Source organism: Arvicola amphibius, chromosome 3 (assembly GCF_903992535.2).
Source record: "Arvicola amphibius chromosome 3, mArvAmp1.2, whole genome shotgun sequence".
In the NCBI taxonomy this organism is placed as follows: domain Eukaryota; kingdom Metazoa; phylum Chordata; class Mammalia; order Rodentia; family Cricetidae; genus Arvicola; species Arvicola amphibius.
The window spans coordinates 189418051-189438310 of NC_052049.1; the positions used below are offsets into that span (position 1 = coordinate 189418051).

The 20260-nt window shown below is 39.4% G+C and overlaps 2 protein-coding genes across 2 annotated transcripts; both read left to right on the top strand.

Moving 5' to 3' along the window:
* Positions 1-1581: 1581 nt before the first annotated feature.
* Positions 1582-8436, top strand: Ccr2 (C-C motif chemokine receptor 2). The gene is made up of 2 exons (XM_038322943.1): positions 1582-1666; positions 5093-8436. The coding sequence occupies exon 2, from the start codon at positions 5104-5106 to the stop codon at positions 6223-6225; it is 1122 nt and encodes a 373-aa protein (XP_038178871.1). The 5' UTR covers positions 1582-1666; positions 5093-5103; the 3' UTR covers positions 6226-8436.
* A 6946-nt stretch (positions 8437-15382) lies between these two features.
* LOC119809618 (C-C chemokine receptor type 5-like) lies at positions 15383-19804 on the top strand. Its single transcript, XM_038322559.1, has 2 exons — positions 15383-15442; positions 16901-19804. Exon 2 carries the CDS (start codon positions 16912-16914, stop codon positions 17968-17970), a length of 1059 nt encoding a protein of 352 aa, XP_038178487.1. The 5' UTR covers positions 15383-15442; positions 16901-16911; the 3' UTR covers positions 17971-19804.
* Positions 19805-20260: the final 456 nt, after the last annotated feature.

Below are 20260 nucleotides of genomic sequence, written 5' to 3' on the forward strand. Positions count from 1 at the left end.
ACAATGTATAGTAAAAGTTTAAAGAAATAGTAAAACAAGGAAAAGAGGAATTTGCATCTCTGTGGATGGAAACCTGTGGGACAGTTGAAAAATGGTAGCAAAAGACTAGTCAGTAAAGTCTGTGAGTGCTGATTCTGCTGGTATAATTTCCAGGTTGATAAAGATCTAAAGTTGTCTTCAGTGGTTAGCCATTTCTCTCTAGAGTAGGTGGGTACCTTTTGCCTTTAAAATTGTATGTTCTGCTTTTAGACAAATAGAGGTAGGGCAGAGAGCTTTCTGAATCTGCTGCTATTTACCACCCACAATGTGCCAGCAAATATGGCAGAGTCATGACCTGGGGTAAACATGAGCCTTCTGAAAAACCAGAGGTAGCAGCTTTTACTGTGGTCTTTTTGGGTTTGGGTTCTTTTGATCCTACTTGTCTTTCTAGTCACTAGAGTCAGATCATTTTTGATCTACCTGACACTGCAGTTTTCCTTGTTTTCAAAATGCCATGACTAGAATCATTGATCTACATAGTATGATGAAGGAAAAGAAAAATGGTCCTAAACAAGGGTCTTGATTGTAGAAATGGATCTATTCTAGAACAAGAAAAGAAAATTTTCTAAGAAAAACTGAAGACTTTTTTTGTTTAAAAAAAACCTATATCTTATATACATGATTGTCAACTTCCTGAAATCTGGAGAGGACTCTTGGTCTGTACAAAACTTCCCTCTTACAGTGGTGGCGCCCATCACTCCACTAGTCTCAATAGGGCGTTGGTGCTTTTGCTTGTCACTTGCTGAACATCCACTGTAACCAGATGACCCATGAACTGTTTTATATTTGTTTACCCATCCAAAACCCCAGATCTCTTATAATTCAAGTTTGACTATTGGGGAAATCAATGCTTAAGAGATCCTGATTACCAGATCTGTTAATTCTGCAGAATTCCAGAGACCAGCTCAAGTAACTGTCCATGTTTGCAGAACATTAGGAACATTCTAAATAGGTGCTTCTGATGCAGATTTTGTTTTAGACAAAGCCTCTTTCAGAGGAAGATGACTTACAATAATAATTAGCAATCCTCTTGCTAAGAAGATCCATAACACAAAAGATTAATAAGCAATCTCCTTTATTAAAAAGATTCATTTAAGTAATATTTGTAACCAGATTCTAATTCAAAATACTTTGAAAGCAACACAGAAGTCTCAGTGAAATCTCATTGCATTCCTTCCATTATGATCAATGGCCTCATTAACATTTATTCTCTGGGAGTAAAAGGTCTTATTGCTATTGGGTCATGCTAATTTACAGAGAGAGGAGAACAAAGAGTGAAAAAGTTATGAAAGGTGTATGAGACAAAGAAGCCTAGAGTTGAAATACACTGAAGCAGGGGGACAGGGAGTGGCTGACCTCACACTCAAAATTGCATAAGCAAGATTTCAAAATTAATCCTGTGGAGACCTCAGCCCAGTATACAATGCTCCTGGCTGGAAAAGAAGAACTGTGAATCTTTGATGTTTTCTTCTTCAAATCTTCACCATCACTTGCCCTTCTATCTCCGCCTTCTCTCTCTGCAGGAAACTTTATTTCCTACTTCTGCACACCAAGTTTCTACCTCTAGATCTGAGGTTTTCGTTGCTGAGAAGCCTGAGATAGCAGTGCTACCAAGAAGTCATCTCTGGTGAGTTGTGATTTTTCCATGACTTTATGAATGTTAAGCTCAAGCACCTCCAAGCTTGAGGTGCTGGGTGCCAGAGAGAAGCCTGAGAGGCTGTGCAGCCTGTGCATGTGGAGACAATGACCAAGGTTCAGGTAGAAGAGAGGGTGTAATATATGTTAAGAAATGTTCGAATGACCCTGGTGGCAGTGAGGAAATGAGGGTGTTGCTGGATGAGACAGCAGGGACACAGGGAGGAAAAGCACTCTGCCCTGTCATCTTCTAGGCACCCATGGGCTTACTCTGTCCCTCTTAGCATGCAGAGGGTTGCAATTTCTAGAACTTTCTATCATGAAATCTTTCACCTCTAGTCCATATATGGAATAGTCCAAGTTCAGAACCAAAATATTCCTTTTAAACTTTTAAATATGCCTTTTATCTCTTCTCATGAGGGTCACACATGCTGAAAAGTAAATTTCTCTATATATATATTTCTCTCTCTCTCTCTCTCTCTCCCTCTCTCTCTCCTGAGAGGCAGCTTCCCTACAGCCCTGGGTGCTACGTTTTGATGCCCAAAGTGATAAACAGGAGTACCTTTCAGTTACTTTGTTAGTTGTTTGATAAGGTAGGAACTAGATGCTGGCTACGTGTCATGGGGTTGTATGAATTGCCTAGAATTTTCCATAACAGCTGGAGCTTCAGGAGCAGACCAGGACTTACTGCACTGTGATTATTCAGGCATGCACATTTTTTCCCTGACTTTCATCAGTGATCTCATTTAGACTAGACTGATATGGCTCAGTGATGTGAAATGCAAGCTTGTAAAATGTGGCAATGACCGAAGGTATGGGAAAATGCTGTGCTATATAGGTAGGTAAAAACAAAATTATCAATATGAGGAAAATGTATTCTTAACAATCAAGATTTAATGGTGTTACATCTTATAATTTTATAACTATTATAGACTTTTGTGCACTCATTCAGTGAGCATTTACTGGTAACTCTTTTAGCCAGATGAAATTATAAGAGTTGAAGATTAAAAACATTGCCACTCCTTCACCTCAGAAGAATGCACAGTATGCAAAAGACAGCATAAGCGCTTACCTAGATTTCACAAGACTAGAGTGATTTGTCAGTAGGTGCAAATTAGGCTTCACAAGAGAAGGGGCATTTGAGTAGGAGGTAGGATGAATAGAAGCCATTTTAGGGACACACATATAGTGACTCACCAAGGCATGAAGGAAATGGTGAGCTTGGAGGAAACTGAGAGAAGTTGATTGTAGCTGTTCACAGGACTGGGAATGGGACAAATGACTGAAGGTGAAACTGAGACCAAGTTTTCCTAGTGAGCAGATCAACCACATGAAGTCCCACCACATCCAAGCCATGTGGCTACTGGGGTTTCAGGCTGAGGAGTGCATATGCAATGTTAATTGTTAGAGCAGAGAGAATGAGAGTGATAACCTATATACAAGTGAAGCAAAGGTCAATATGAAGTGAGTGGTGGATGATACAAGAAACCAACAGTTTATAGAGGGCAGAGAGGATGGATTTGACAAGTATGTAGGATAGAATTCATATGCTATAATACTAACATGGATAATTTATCTGTAGCACAAGCTGTGCTAAGTCCTCATCTCTGGTGGACTTCACATCCGCTTAGTTTCTATACAGGAAAACAGATACTTGACTTTAAATTATATAGCTTTTATCTTAGAGGCAGGATTTTTTGATTTTTGAGATTAATTTTGTGTGTGTGTGTGTCTGTCTGTCTGTCTGTCTGTGTTCATGAATGCCATATGAATTCAACAACCTGCCATGACCAGAGGAGTGCATTGGATCTGTCACGGGTGCTAGGGACTGAACTCAAATCATCTGCAAGATGAGTAGGCGCTCTTACCTGCTGAATCATCTATTAGATTTGAATCCAATCTATTTGGTTCTGAAGGACAACTCTTAATTTTCTTAGGAGGAATGATTTGGAGTAATACCAGAGTTTGCTTCTTACACAATGTAATAAATGATAATAACTAAGATAAAAACCTCACAATTTGGTCAGCTAGATAGTTCTTGTGTCAAAGTACTTGCTGTACAAACCTAATAACCTGAATTCAAATCCCTGCAGTTCTTACAGGAGGGAAAGTATAGAATGTCCTCTGACCTCCAAACATGTATAGCAGTGTATGTGTGTGTCCCTTCATGTATAAGTCATAGCAGATGCTAAACAAATGTGTGAACAAATTCATGAAGAGATACCATAGATAGTGAAAAATTAAACTGAAGTTTTGGAGAAGGTGGAACTTAAACACAGAGCCTTGGAAAACTTTAGCATGAAGGAGAATCAAAATCCTGAGATTAGCTGACTTAATTTAGCCAATCTGAATTAAAGAATTTTCAAGCAAGAATAAAGAGACAAATGGTAAAAAGGGAACAAAAGCCAAGTATAGTGCCCTGAGAGCTTTTATGGAGTAGGCAATGAGATGTCACAAAAAATGTTAATGAGTAGTCAGGTAGGAATATCATCCTAGAAGCTTAAAAAGAAGTATTTCTTTTCTTTTTAAGATTTATCTGTCTATTTATTTAGCGTAAGCATGTGAGTGTACTTCAGTTTATGTGAATTAAGTATGTAGAGGTACCCATGGATGTCAGAATGTGATAGATCTCCTAGAACTGGAATCACAGGTTTTTAACAGCTCCCTGTTGAGGGTGCAGGAAACCAACTTGAGTTCCCTACAAGAGCAGTGAGTGCTAAGTCATCTCCAGCCTTCAAAGGGGTTTTGAATAGAGAAATTAATGCTCAATGAGAATTATATAAAGCATTTGAACATTGGGCTGCCATTGCACCTTGTCAAAAGAAGTGTGGGAGGATGTGGAGGCAGGAGTTGAGAGGGTTGTTAGAATGCTTCTGCTGCAAGGAATAGATGATGCAATTTACAATGGGTTATTTTTTTTTTCTCAAATAAGAATTCAGAAAGTGAGCCCCCTTTAAGGTTTCTGTAAATATCTAGGTCTTTTGTTTATAGACCTAAGCACCATGCTTATGCTAGACAAGTTAAAGTCAACAGTGTTTCTTTTGTGTCTCTTTTATTGGGTAAGAACCTCCATAGAAACCTCCTAGCAGACTCTAATTGCATCTTTTCACTCAGTGATGGGTCATACTCCTGTTTGCCACATGCAGAGGAGGTAGTGAATGCAGACATTCATCATTTGTAGCCTTACAATGAGTAACATGCTCACTAGGGATTACCAAGGGTATTAAGCAAATGGTTGCAGAGTTGACAAGGTGTGTCTACTAGAGGAATAATAGGAAAGTGATATGCACATGGTATCAAGGAGAGGACTATAATGGAGAAACTAAAGACTGGGATGCTTTTTGAGTAGGGCAAGCCTATCTGGATTAGGGAATTTGACATTTGTGTTACAGGTAATCATTCTGTTCTCTGTCCCCAGAAACAAGGGAAATGGAAGACAGTGATATGTTACCTCAGATCATCCAAAGCATACTATCAACATCTCATTCTCTGTTTGCAAGAAGTATCCAAGGACTTGATGAAGATGTCACCACACCTTATGACTATGATAATGGTGAGCCATGTCATAAATACAACGTGAAGCAGATGGGTGCCAAGATCCTGCCCCCACTCTACTTTCTGGTATTCATCTTTGGTTTTGTGGGGAACTTGTTGGTCATTATCATTCTGATAAGCTGCAAGAAGCTGAAGAGCATGACTGACATCTACCTGTTCAATCTGGCCATCTCTGACCTGCTCTTCCTGCTCACTCTCCCATTCTGGGCTCATTATGCTGCAAATGAGTGGGTCTTTGGGAATATAATGTGTAAATTACTCACAGGACTCTATCACGTTGGTTATTTTGGTGGAATCTTCTTCATTATCCTCCTGACAATTGATCGATACTTGGCCATTGTCCATGCTGTGTTTGCTCTGAAAGCCAGGACAGTCACCTTTGGGGTGATGACAAGTGGAGTCACTTGGGTGGTGGCTATGCTAGCCTCTCTCCCAGGAATAATATTTACTAAATTCAAAAAAGAATATGAGCATAACACCTGTGGTCCTTATTTTCCATTAATATGGAAGAATTTCCATGCAATAATGAGGAATATCTTGAGTCTGGTCCTGCCCCTACTTGTCATGGTCATCTGCTACTCAGGAATCCTCCACACCCTGTTTCGTTGTAGAAATGAGAAGAAGAGGCACAAGGCTGTGAGGCTCATCTTTGCCATCATGATTGTCTACTTTATGTTCTGGACTCCCTACAACATTGTTCTGTTCCTGAACACCTTCCAGGAATACTTGGGACTGAGTACCTGTATGATTTCCAATCACATAGACCAGGCCATGCAGGTGACAGAGACTCTTGGAATGACACACTGCTGCATCAACCCTGTCATCTATGCCTTTGTTGGGGAGAAGTTCCGAAGGTATCTCTCCATATTCTTCAGAAAGCACATTGCTAAATTTCTCTGCAAACAGTGCCCAGTTTTCTACAGAGAGACAGCAGATCGAGTGAGCTCAACATACACCCCTTCCACTGGGGAACAAGAAGTCTCAGTTGGGTTGTAAAGCAAGGGGCGGTTTGCTTTTTTTATTTTTTTATTTTATTTTTCTAATCAGGGTACAAGGAACAGTTTGTATATGGTAACAAGCTTCAAAGCCAGTAAATCTCACACCTTTGGTTCTCAACCCCTTGGGGCCTGGAAGGCCCTTTCAGAGGGGTTGCCTAAGACCATCAGAAAATACAGATATTTACATTACAATTTATAACTAACAAAATTACAGTTATGAAGCAGCAAAAAAAATTATGGTTTGGGATCACCACAACATGAGGAACTGTATTAAAGAGTCACAGCATAACAAGGTTGAGAACCACTGCTCAAAGATACACTGAAGAATAGGTGTCCAGGAACCTTAGGATTATGCCAAGATAGAACTACATCACTTCTTGTACATATAATACATGCTCAGGAAACATTCTAGAATAAATGTTGGTAGAATCTTCAGCTTTCCAGTGAATTCTTCTCTGCCTCTGGGAAGAGCATTATTTTCTGTGGTAATACTATTTTGCCAGTCTTCATTTTGCTTCCCCCTGTTTCTAACAAGATGAGCTTGGAATGAATATGAAGAAGGGTGTGAGGATTTCAGGACTGAGTGAGAAGGGGGATGAGACAAGCATTGTTGATTCTGGATGAAGATGAAAGGGAGCAGGAGCCCTTTTCATTTGGAAAGAAATGTTCTGTTCCATCTCCCACCTGTATTTAATTACGAAGGTGTTATCAGGTTGAGGAAAATCTCGTTGGGAACTTTATTTGAGCCCCCTGATCCTTTTATACATAACTGCATTGCACATTTTTACTTTGTTATTTTTACTATGACAACATGGAAAATCTTTTCACTATCACACTCCATTGCTTACATGTTTCTCAAGCCACAACTCTTTACATAATATTTACAAAATTATTGCTTATAAAATATGCTTCATCACTGGTTAGCCACTTGTTTTGATATTTCCAGGAAGAGCAAAGACTGGAGGTAGTGAGTGACCAAGAGTGTGGAGAAAAGCCAATCCCTCCATCAGACACAGAGGGCTGCAGCAAAAAGGCAGGGGATATGTGGGTTAGCAGTGGGGATATGTTTAGAACCACATAGAATCAGAGCCAAAATGGATACCTCAGTGCTGAGGAAAGGCTGCTGTGTGGGTGTAAATTGGTGTTATTTCATTGCTCTTCCTGCTGTCCCACAACCTTTGCACCTGCCTTCTTTCCCCATGGTCTTTATTTTCTAACTTCCATACTTCAAATATCAGTGGGCCAGAGAAAAGTATATTTGAAACAGCCAAGTGTGAGCTCCTGGATACTCCCAAGAGAGAAAAAGCACTGGGTATGTTTTGTGGTTAAAGAAAGGGATGGAACAGAAGCCTAGAAACATATCTTAATTACCGGGCAGGACAAGCCTATATAAAAAAGATTATAGATGGAGTGAGAAGCATGTCACAGCCTATCTTCTATTGCCTTATTTCTGTAAACAAACATAATTCAAAGATTTTAAAAAATCAAAATTAGAAAAAATGAAATAAAGACTGAAAACTTTTAACTTTTAAATGTGGCAAAATACGTCTATTCTTAACTTGCTAGCCTTGAATGTATTGCATTAGTTACAGAGAAAATTCTGGCTCTGAGTATAAGAGCTGACAACAGCTCTGGATTGGCAGGGCCTTGAGTCTGTGATCTCAATATACCCAGTTATGGTTATATAGAGTCTAAGCCACCGGGAACCCAGCATATGCTACACAGAGGCCTTGTTCTCTCAGGCTTGTTTTCCCCAAAACTCCTTTGTGTTGTTCTTCGTGGATGTGCTAATGATAATAGATTGTCCTTTGGGTGCGTAGGAACCCCAAGTCAAGTCAGCTTCTAATCAAAGCTTTAACAATTTAATATACAAAGGAGAAGAGTTAGACAAACTCCTTCTCATATGAAAAATATCTCCCCTGAATGAACCAAAAATTCTTTTCCCTATCCCATATTGTTTTTCTCATCTGACAGAAGAAGCAAAGAAAGAAACAAACTGGAAGTCTTTGTGGTTTGGCTTTGTTATCACATGATAAAAAAAGTTTCTGGAAGAAGTGGAGGATAAGAGTATCACCTTCAGATATCCTAAGAGTTTCATTTTAGTGATGATGATATGTAAATATTTTTAAAATCCTATGATTTGGGAAATAAAAAATGTTCTGTCTATATCGCTAGAAATATTAAAAAGAAACAAGCATATGTTTTGTTACACCAGTGTGGTTGACTGTTTTGTTCACAACTACACATATCTTCCTCTGTACTACTCTGCACTTCCATATACCTGGTACCTGATAGAGGGGAATGACTTACAGCCTGCCTTCCAGGCTATACACAATCCTGCAGTTATTCCACTAGAAGACAAACACAGAGGACCTCTGTCTTTTCCAGTTATAGCCTCAGCATGGCTGGTGTGAGCCTTTTTTTTTTTTTAGCAAACTAAAGCCATACATCTCAGTGAATGAGAAGATTAAAAAAAATGAAGCCAGGGCCACAGCCATGAAGAAAAGGAGCAAGAAGTCCATGTCCACTATGATAAGCCACTGGATAGGGGGGTTATTTGTTAAAGACAACGCTGACTAATACAGATGGGAGAGATTTTTTATAATTTTTTTTACCGTGATGTGCAGTGTGAAAAGCAGCCTGAGTGTCCACAGATTGGATGGGTAAGGTGAAAACGAATGTCCATTGTCATGTCCTTACATCCTTTAGACCTTGCAGACAAGAGCCCTGGAGAGTGGCATGAGTTACAGAGGGCTCATATATGATCATGTGAACACAGGGGAAAAGGCATATATAGGACTCTTTTGAGAATCCAGAGGGCAGGGACTAACTCAGTGGTGGTCATGCAGCACGGTATGAATACATAGAGTAGGATTTTGTAGCCACAGAAGAAACTGCCTTGTAGGGGTTGTCTGTTAAGTGTTTCCAGAAATGAGCTCTGAAGTCATCTGATGAGAACTTTTGAGTGCAAAGTCGGAGGAAAGGGAGAATGAGGGAGAAAGAAGGCTACCATACCAAGGGATAGGTGTTTGGACAGTTTTGGTGGAATAGTGGGCTTGAGACTGTTCCTAAATGGCCTTTCGTCTGTGCTGTCAAAGCAGCTAGGGAGGCTGAATATGTGCAGAGGACTCTGCAACTGCCTGAAAGGACTCTAGTAAACCTTTCCTTTTGCTTTTACCCATTATTTAAACTTCTCTGATAAGTGAAATTACCTCAAATGAGGTTAGCCAGCAAGGCTGACTACCCAGGTACCTCTACAGAAACTCATCATGGGGTGAAAGGAGTCTGGGCTATGAGTGTTTCTGCAAGGGAACACAGGAATGGGGTGGGAAAAGAACAGTCATAGGTTTAGAAAGTGATCAATACTGGCTAGAATTTGTTAATATATAGACACTAAGATAAAGAATTTGTTAAGATAATAGGCATATTGTCTTAGTTACTGTTCTATTGCTGTGAAGAAACACTATGACCATGGCAATTCTTAAAAAAGAAAGCATTTAACTGGGGTTTGCTTACAGTTTCAGAGGTTTAGTCCATTGTCATCATGGTGGGGAACATGGTGGCATACAGGTATAGTGCTGAAGTAATTCTGCATCTGGATCCACAGGCAGCAGAAAGAGAGGGATACTGAGCCTGGCTTGTGCCATTGAAACCTCAAAGCCCACCCTTAGTGACACCCCTCCTCCAACAAGGCCACACCTACTCCAACAAGGTCACACCTCCTAATTCTTTCAAATAATGCCACTCCTTGGTGATCAAGCATTCAAATATATGAGCCTATTCTTATTCAAACCACCACACATAATATCTGTAACTTTGAGAAGGTTTTGGTGTGTTGTGGTGTGTGGTGAATGTGTGTGTGTGGTGTGTGGGGTGTGTGTGTGTGTGTGTGTGTATGTATGTATGTATGTATGTATGCTTGTATGTATGTATGTATGTATTGGGAATATATAAATCAAGAGTTGTATCCTTGCTATTCCCAGCATAAAGTTTGTGCCACATCAGCTCAGCAATTCATAAGCAAATATCGGGTAACTGAGTAAAGTTTTAGCTCATTGACAGCAACTTTTAAACCTCCTAATATAATGTATTTGCAATATGAAATTATTTTCTTTCTCTTGAATAAAGTTCAATTGGTCCTCAGAGTCAATTAGATTCTGAAAGGCTATGCTTAAAGCAGGTATGAGCTCTGCCTTTTCTGTCCCAACTCCAGCCCCACCCTCAGCCCTGTTTGTGGTCTGCCTCAAGATGACCTCCAGGGCATATCCTTTCCAGGGATAGGGTAGCCACAAGGAAAGCAGATATGGCCAGAAGGATGCACATTTCTTTACAGAGCTGGTTCCTACCACAGGCCCTTCTGTATTAGCAAAGATGCCCAGAAAGATGAACACTATTGTGTTCTTCCTTCAGAGGACCCAGAGCTAGTAAGGACACCCATGACTACCTATTAGATACACAAAATCTCCTTCAAACTGGGCTTTTTCCAACTCACCATTTCTTGGGTGATGATGTTATCTGTCTCTGATAGTAGGCTCCGTAATACAACTGTAGCCTGGCCACCTTGTTTGGTAGCCATGCAACCTAGTGAACATGAAGTATTGAGATATCTTTGTTTCCTCATACATACCTGTCTCTACCCCTTCACACACACACACACACACACACACACACACACCTCAAATTCCACCCCTTAGTCCCCTTTGCAGCTGACTGGCTGCCCTTCCTCTTGTAAACCCCCATTTCTAATGTGACTCTCTTGGAGTCCCACCTGGCTCTGAGAGGAAGAGCATGAATTAATCTTGCCCTCCCACTAATGCTTCTACAGACATTAGAAAGAGTTGATGAGACAACACAAGGAAGGTTCTGTCACTTCTTAGTAAGCCCGGGAAAGGTGTCTAACCCCAAGTGTCAGTGGTTTCCTCTATAATGGTAAAGCGCTTAACACTTCTTAGCCTCAGCCTTAGATTGTATATTCGTCAGTTCCAGAGTGATCAGAATAGCCTTATATAATATCCTGTTATGCCTAGAGCTGCAGATGTGATCTGACCCTCTAGAGATGACCGTGGTGTGCTATAAGCCTTGATTGGTACTTAGATTCTGTTATCATTCCCAAGATTGCCTTAGATCCACGTCTTAGCACTGTTCTAAAATAAAGATTCCAAATACATAGGGCAGAATTCCAAATTGAGCTAAGTGGTTTATGTCATGTCCCAGACATATCTAATGAAAGTATATAGCAGACAGCCTCTGAGAATTACATGATTTGATATTTTTCATGGAGTTTACAAAATGGTTAGGCTGGGGATGGGGTTATGAGATTTCATTACGAATGTCTAGAGGACAAAGACAAAAATGGGAAAAATAGAATAATGTCTCCCAGTTCCAGTTTTCATGACAGGAGTGTGAGGCAGGAAGTAAAGAGTCTGGGAGTCATTGGACCCAAGCATCATTGCTGGGGCACAGAGGCGAAATGTGTGACATTGAGAAGTGGTGACCTGAGGCTTCTTATTTCTGTAAAACTGGAAGGAGTCTCTGGTTACCCTGATAAAGGTAGACTTCCTCCTTGACAGGACAAAAGAACATTGACAACGACAATTAGTATAACATTGTTCCTGTTGGTAACTTACAGAAGAGATCCTATCTCCTCTGTAAATCATATCTAATGCTGTGATGTGGAGCAAAGACACCAGGCCAGAGGAAGGCAGCATCTGGGATTTCTTTTTTATGAAGTTAAAAACTATCTGATCTATATAAATAAGGTCAGGATGACCCAAAGACACCTTCCTGGGCCATAGGGAAAATATATCGCTTATTACCAGATCTTGATGGAGTTTTATAACTATGTAAATCAAAACTGGCAAAGCTATACAACTAATATATAAGACCTCAATTAAAACTGCAGTTAAAGAAATATACTCATAATAAAAAAAAACTTTTTTGAGACAAGGTCTCACTATTTAGTTCTAGCTGATCTGGGACTCTATTCCCAGATCAGACTAAACTCATACTCAAAGAAGTCCACCTGTCTCTGCCTCTCAAGTGCTAAGATTAAAGGAGTATTCTACTATGCCCAGTAATAATAATAATAATAATAATAATAATAATAATAATAATAATAAACAATAATAATAATAATAGCACAAGGAAATGACTGTGTTGCCATATTAAGGAAAAAATTACAAGAGGACCCAGAAGCTAGAATAGTATATGTGTGAGAACAATTTAAAAGTGTTCAGGTTAGGATTGAAATGTGTTAAAAGGGGTTAGTTTTTGAATTATGAGAATATAGCTGTTTTTCTTATTTTGTTTTTCTCCACTTAATATGATAAGCACATATTGATTGTATAATTAGATATTTGTCTATATGTGATATATGCTTATATTGGGGGGGTTGCACACCTGTGTGTAGGCATATGGAGGCCAGAGCTCAACATCAGGTGTCTTCCTCAATCACCCTTAACCTTAATTTTTGAGACAGGATCTTTTACTGAACCAGAAATTCACTAATTGGCTAGACTGGCTGGCTGTTGATCCTCTAGGATCCTCCTGTCTCTGTCCCTCAGGACTGGAATTAAAGGCAGCACGCTGCATCTGACTTTTTTTTAAAAATCTGGGTGCTGGGGATCTAAGCACGAGTCCTCATATATCACAGCAAGCACATTATCCACTGAGCAATCTCCTGAGTAATAGATATTTGTTTTCTTAAAAGATTCATTAGAAGGATTTGAGATGAAGTTGCTGCATTCTTGTGTTCATGTAAGTGGTCCCTCAAACTCAAAAGGAAAGACCAGTATCTCCCTATTTGTTGAGGATGCCCTAAATATTGGTTCAGGGATGTTGTGGGCAATGAGAGCAAAGCCAGGATAGGGAAACTGTTACAATGACTAGTGATGGAGGAGTTGCTTAAAGACTTACTGGTGTCCCAGAATAAGAGCTGGCCTGAGATACTCCACATGGACATTGAGTCTAGAAGGACAATCTAATCATAAGATCGTTTCTGTGTGGTAGTCTAAGTACAACTTATATGAGAACAAAGTAATGCAAACTGGGATGGGCAAAGCATTAAGTGAAGAAGAGACCAAAATCCAAGTTGTAGCTCAGTATTGTTGTAATGCCCAAAACAAAGTTTACTTGTGAGTAAAGACTTCTCTATGAGTCCATAGGTCCTCGTTTCCTTGTGCGTCCTTGAGACAAACTTCTACCTGGGACTTGACTGGAATGCATCTCTGGACCTGGCATTCAATAAATGGTAAAACCTTGCTCAGCTGGGCTTCTTGTTGCAAACTGAGATCTTGGCCCTGCCTGTGTTCCAAGGCATACTTTTTAAACTGCATGGTCTCTGATAACATTCATTCTTTCCCACGTCTTCTAGCACATCACTAACAGGAGAGACAATGGAATTTCAGAGGTAAAGTAGCTTGCCAAGACCACACTGTCTGAGTGACTTTTGAGCCGCATAGCTTCTCCACACTGCCCTCTGGAGATGAGCTATAGTTCTCATATCTTCCACTACCTTATAAAACTATCTCAGCACAACCTAAGCCCTAACAATATGAATCAATAGTATTCACAAACAGAATTATAAAATTTGTCTAGCAGCCCTGGAGAGGTCTACCTCAGAGAATGATAAAGAAATGTAGATTTTAAATTGTGTTTATTTTGAAAAGACTACTGAGTAACTAAGAGATTTTTGTTTACTTTGTGTGTAGTTTGTCCATATATTTGTTGTTAGTGCCTCTTATTGCTACCAAACTCAGATCTGGACACTTACCACATAGAAAATTAGTCCCCAGGAGACAATAATTGGAAAAAGTAAAGTGGAATTTATTGAGGATGCCAGTCACCTAGAGAGAAGAACACTCCCGTGTTCCAAGTCTATGGGGGAAGTGGGAATATTTATGTTAGGCAAGATTAAGGTTTAAGTGTAGAATCAGCATTTCCAGGAACTTAGTTAGATAATCTTGGAAATGAGGAATAAGAACAAAGCAAAATGGAGTCACTGAAGGCAACAGCCTGTTACAACAGCTCGTGGCATGACTGCTGTTATCCAGCTTAACATGCATGTAAGGCAGTTGATGGGAGTCAAGTATGACAGTCTAGCTGCAGAAGCCTTGCTAGGGTCCATGGGCTGGGCTGCCTCTTGCTGATTTAGGAGCAAGTGATTTTGCTGTTTGAAGTTTTCTTACCTTCCTATAGGTCATAAGTCAAAGCTGCTGTTTCTACAGCTGAGGGGCCCTTGTGTCTCATTGGTAGCTCTTTGCTGTGTTTTTATCTCTGCTGTCATTCCTTGATGTTTTTAAAAAATTCATCCACCACCTAGGAGACCTGATATGGCCACATATAGCATTATCATACTGTCTGAATTTTATCATGCACTTTTTTTCACTGCCGCATGAAAACACTCCATGTCTCCAGATAAATTATGTTCTTGGAGTGAGGCACTTTGTTACCTTCAAATCTGACGTAGAGTAAGTACTCACAAATTTCTACTTAAAACGTGTGATTATGTGTCTCACCAGTTACCAGATATAGGAGAGAACCAAAAAATATGTTTGGTTCCCAGGAAAATGTAAACCCTTTTTTGCCAGTTGTGTTAGTTTACACAGAAGAGTCATACTGGACGTTAAATGTAGGAAGGCGAGTGGAGGGTGGGTAAAAGGAGGGACAAACTTCTGTTCTGTAATGAACCTTCTATCTGATTTTAATTTTAATCCGACTGACTGGAGCTTACTTTAACAAAGAGCAACTGTGAGGAGAGCACATCTTCTTGCCCTTTTGGCTTTACCAGTGAGACACTGAGGTATTGTGTACATTATTTGTCTCTTAAACAGTGATTCTCTTTATTCAAATGTGGGCTTTGAGCAATGGATACAAGTATTCTTCTATCTTTAAAACTTATTTCTAATTTCTAATAGGCTGTGGAGTGGAGTTGGTTGAGCAGAGAACATAAGTAAAATAATGTGAGGAGGGAAACTACTCTAAAATTTCAGACCAGAGCTGCCTTCTATTTTCTGCTTTAAATGCAACTTTAATGAAAAAAGAAGAACTGATCCAACACCCCTCCACCCTGAGACACTACGTAATACCCGTTCTCATAAGACTCCACCCCCTTGAAAGAAATCTTGTTTCTTACTTTATACTGTCTATATGTTTGATTTGTACAACACTCATAGCCAGAGGAGCTGAGACATCCGTCCCCCTGACAAGAAAGTCTGGTAAGTCACCTCTTAACCCTTGGGAGGTTAGTTTAGCTCAGCCTCTATATGATGAGTAAAAACTTCAACAGGAAATCCTGAGCGGACATCTGTCAGCACCAGGTGCTCACTGAATTATCTGAAAATATAATCTTTAAGACACAGAAAGGGTAAGAATTTAGGATATGTTTCTGTATGTGATGTTATCCAGTATATAAAACATAATTGTGAATGAAGTATTTAAAAGAGACAATAGTTTGGTTTTTTTTTTTTTTAAAAAAGCAGAGTTTTTACCTCTTAAAATAGCTTCTACAGCAATGATACTGGCTGAAAACTGGTTTGATAATCAATATCTTCATCTGAGAAGAGATGAAACCTCTCTGTGGGTCATCTGGAGTATGAGTGTGTCAGAAGCTCTAAGTCTCTTGTACTCTCTTTCTTCCCCTGCCCTACCTGTCTCCCAGAAAAGAGGGGGAAACTAAAAATTGTCTAAGTTCATATCAAATTACAAATATCTAAGTTACTTAAGAGGATTTTTGTTCTGGCTCAGCACTTGAAGGTGAGATTTTTCTGAGTGTTTCTCTCAACTGTCTAAGTGGGAGGTATGAAGAGCTTTAGAGGTTTGAGGATCAAGTAGGGAAAATTGTCAAGTAAATCAGTAGAACTTAGACAGGACAAGTCAGTTGGTTATAGAGGCTGAACACAAGACTATTTAGCCTTAAGATATTCATGCATAAAGATGGATGAAACATTTTATACCTGACCATTTATCTGCTTATATGAGAACTTTTGGTGGCAGCAACTTAGGAAGCAGAAAATAACTTCATAGAAGAGATGAAGATAGCCCACTTTAATAACTAATGAAAGAATATATGATACTGTTGGAGCACTTGGACATCAGCCCATTTTATCCTGACTACAGAGAGGCAACATGTTACTAAAAGTGTGTTAATTACCAAGAAGCAACAGGCAACATGTCAGTTAAGGGTTCATGATCCCTGAATTCAAAATCAGTGTGGTGTGGTTTTGTGTTGACTTATTCATTCTCTCTGTACTCGGGGCCATTTTATCTAGAAAAATGTGAACGAAATTACCTGCCTCAAAGAGTTACCTTAATTACTTAATGAATGAGTAGGTAAGACACTTTGAATAGTGATTAGAACTCAGTGTTCATTCTTGCTGGCATTTATGCGGCACCTATTATTTGTGGGCAAATGCCTAGAAACAGAATCTTCAAAAGAGGTCTTAAACCTGTGCACAGTGCCTGGCTCAGTTTCACAGATTAATTCACCCCACACTGATAGATAAAGCAATATTTTATTTGATGAAATGCATCTTTCATGAATTTTAGCTCAAGGGGAAAATTAAATGTAGAAATCTATGCCTCAAAGACCTACTAAGTTATAAAACCATTTGTAATTGTGGTAGACCAATAACAGCTTTTAACTTTATTAAGCATTGTCTTTTGTGTGTTCCCAGATTCTTGCAGAATGGATTTGCAAGTATCAAGTCCGACCTATCTCTATGATGATTATGGTGGGTCAACACTCTGCCAAAAAACAAATGTGAAACAAGTTGCAGCCCAGCTCCTGCCCCCACTCTACTCTCTGGTATTCATCTTTGGTTTTGTGGGGAACATGTTGGTCTTCCTCATCCTGCTAAACTTCAAAAAGCTAAAGAGCATGACTGACATCTACCTGTTCAACCTGGCCATCTCTGACCTGCTCTTCCTGCTCACTCTCCCATTCTGGGCTCACTATGCTGCAAATGAGTGGGTCTTTGGGAATATAATGTGTAAATTACTCACAGGACTCTATCACGTTGGTTATTTTGGTGGAATCTTCTTCATTATCCTCCTGACAATTGATCGATACTTGGCCATTGTCCATGCTGTGTTTGCTCTGAAAGCCAGGACAGTCACCTTTGGGGTGATGACAAGTGGAGTCACTTGGGTGGTGGCTGTGTTTACTTCACTCCCAGAAATAATCTTCACCAAATCTCAAAAAGAAGGTATTCATCATACATGTAGTCCTCATTTTCCACACAGCCGATATCATTTCTGGAAGAGTTTCCAAACATTAAAGATGGTCATCTTGAGTCTGGTCCTGCCCCTACTGGTCATGGTCATCTGCTACTCGGGAATCCTCCACACCCTCTTTCACTGTAGAAATGAGAAGAGGCACAAGGCTGTGAGGCTCATCTTTGCCATCATGATTATCTACTTTATTTTCTGGACTCCCTACAACATTGTCCTTCTTCTGCACACCTTCCAGGAATTCTTTGGACTGAATAATTGCAGTAGTTCTAATAGACTAGACCAGGCCATGCAGGTGACAGAGACTCTTGGAATGACACACTGCTGCATCAACCCTGTCATCTATGCCTTTGTTGGAGAGAAGTTCCGGAATTATCTCTCGGTGGTCTTTCAAAAACATATTGTCAAGCGTTTTTACAAGCACTATCCAATCATCCAGCAAGACAATCTTGATCGTATAAATTCAGTCCATACCTGGTCCACAGGGGAGCCGGATGTTTCTACTGGTTTATGACCTGGGTTGAGTTTTGTATATCACTTAGTTTTGTATGTAACTTGGGAGTAGAAATGGTTTTTTAAAAAAGAAGTTAAATCATAGAGGGCCTAAGATGCATGCATGTTTGGATATTTATTTTAGATCGATAGGGCCTTTTAAAGCCTATTGGTTTTAGAAAGCCAAATGAGAATGTATCAATGAGATAGTGATAACTGGCCTCATTTCCACTCACCTCCAGTTGTGGCAAACTCTTTTTTAGCCACAAAAATTCACTATAAAATAATCCCAAGAATTGGGAGATTTTTAAGCTTGACTATCTGAACAGAAATAACATCAATCAAGAAGAATGCCTTATACAGTTTTTCTCCTATACAAGGCAAAAATTTAGGCTCTAAGTGTACTTAAAATAGATCTTTGTCTTGCCTTGAGAAGAAAAGATGAGAGTGTGATCAGTTAGAAAATATATAACTAAGCTCTATGAATTAGTTCCATAGACTTGTATGATCAGGTAAATACTCTGTGGCCTGGGGGTAGGGAGTGGGAACGAATCTTTTTATAAGAAGGGATTTGAACTGGATCATATGTTAGTAAATGAGAGAGGGAAGTCATTCTTTGGGTGGCAAGACTACACTAGCAAAACAATGTAGACCTGTGGCTATTTGGAAAGGCCATGGAGAGAGAGTCAAGGCTGGATAACAATGCACCATGTCAGCACTGCTCCTTCAGAGTTATCCATAGTGGAAGCACATGGACAGGTCTGTACAAAGCTTATTTCATGGCTTTGGTGAGCATTCAGGTAAAGTAGATCAGCAGCAGTCAGTTCAGAGTGAGATTAGGCCACTTTGGCTAGACAGTGGGGAAGCATCACTTTGGCATATAGGACCTAGAGTCAGCAGAATTTTGGGTAAATTGGAGGTAGAGGTGAAAGAGAACCTTTAGACTCAAGCAGTTTGGAATAACCATAGAATAAATAACAAATACAAGAGTACAGTAAAGAGTCTGGCCTACGAGGGTAGTCTCATTTTAAAGCCCGTAGCCTCAGCTTGTATTTTGTACCTGACCTTCAGACCCAAATTTTGCCATACCAGCTTTGAATCTTAGGTGTAACCAGAGGAATTATGAATCATGAGCCTAAAGTCTAGAAATAATACAGATTCCTTGTGGATTCAGCTAAGGGTTGCTTATATAATTTGAACCCAGAGCTTTACAACTTTAAGCAGAGGCCCTAAGATATGAGGGAAGAGCATCAATTTTCTCTATTTACCTAACAATCAGCAAAACTGAGAGAAACAATTTGCTGTGAGCTTCAGAAGTCAAGAAAGTGTAATTACCACCCTCTGTGCTCCAGGCTAAGAGTGAAGGCTTCAGTTATTCTTTACAGATGGCTTCTCCACACAAACAATGCTAAATTTATCCATTGCAGAGAGGTTTGGGATTTTTTGTTGTTTTTGCAGTTGTTATTTATGATATTGTTTTGAATTTTGGAGCAGTTAAGATCTTTACAGTGAAGACTAAGGGGAGAAACAAAAGGATGAGAATCATTCAAAGGATTAAAGTGTCTGGCTAACAAAAGGTGTTACTTGTTTTTCTCAAGCTCTTAGTGTGAAACCAGAGGCTTGTGGCTGTCAGCAGGAAGTGAGCATTTGCTTTTTTCTTTCCTGAGATCCACATTTTCTCCTCCAATATATAGCTGAGACTAGACTCAAATTTATGCTCCTCCTTCCTACATCTCAAGCACTGAGATTACAGGTGTATATGAACACATCCAGCTCTGTATTTTTATATTCTTAAGCATATAGAAAGTTGTAAATTCTTTGAAGATGAGACTTATAAAAATGCCTTTTAAAAATAATTTCATTTTTGTTCTTTCAATCAAGTTAACAGTTAGTGAACAGTACACAAAATTATGAGAATATTTTATAAGTAGTTATTTTGGAGAACATCCCCAAATAGTACTTATTTAAATATAGTCTTTAGCTTAAATGGATGATGATGGTGATTATATTTCCTTTAAAATATTTTTAACAGTCAACTTTCTTCCTAAGACAAATTGTTATAATAATTATTGTTAAAGGTGTTATTTCTGCTGGGCGGTGGTGGCACACACCTTTAATCCCAGCACTTGGGAGGCAGAGGCAGGCTGTGAGTTCAAGGCCAGACTGGTCTACAAGAATAGTTCCAGAACAGGTTCCAAAGCAACACAGAGAATCCCTGTCTCAAAAAAAAAAAAAAAAAGGTGTTACTTCTAAGCTAGTAGTTCCTGAGCGGAGTTCTTGAGAGATCGTAAATTTCAAATTGTGCTTACCCT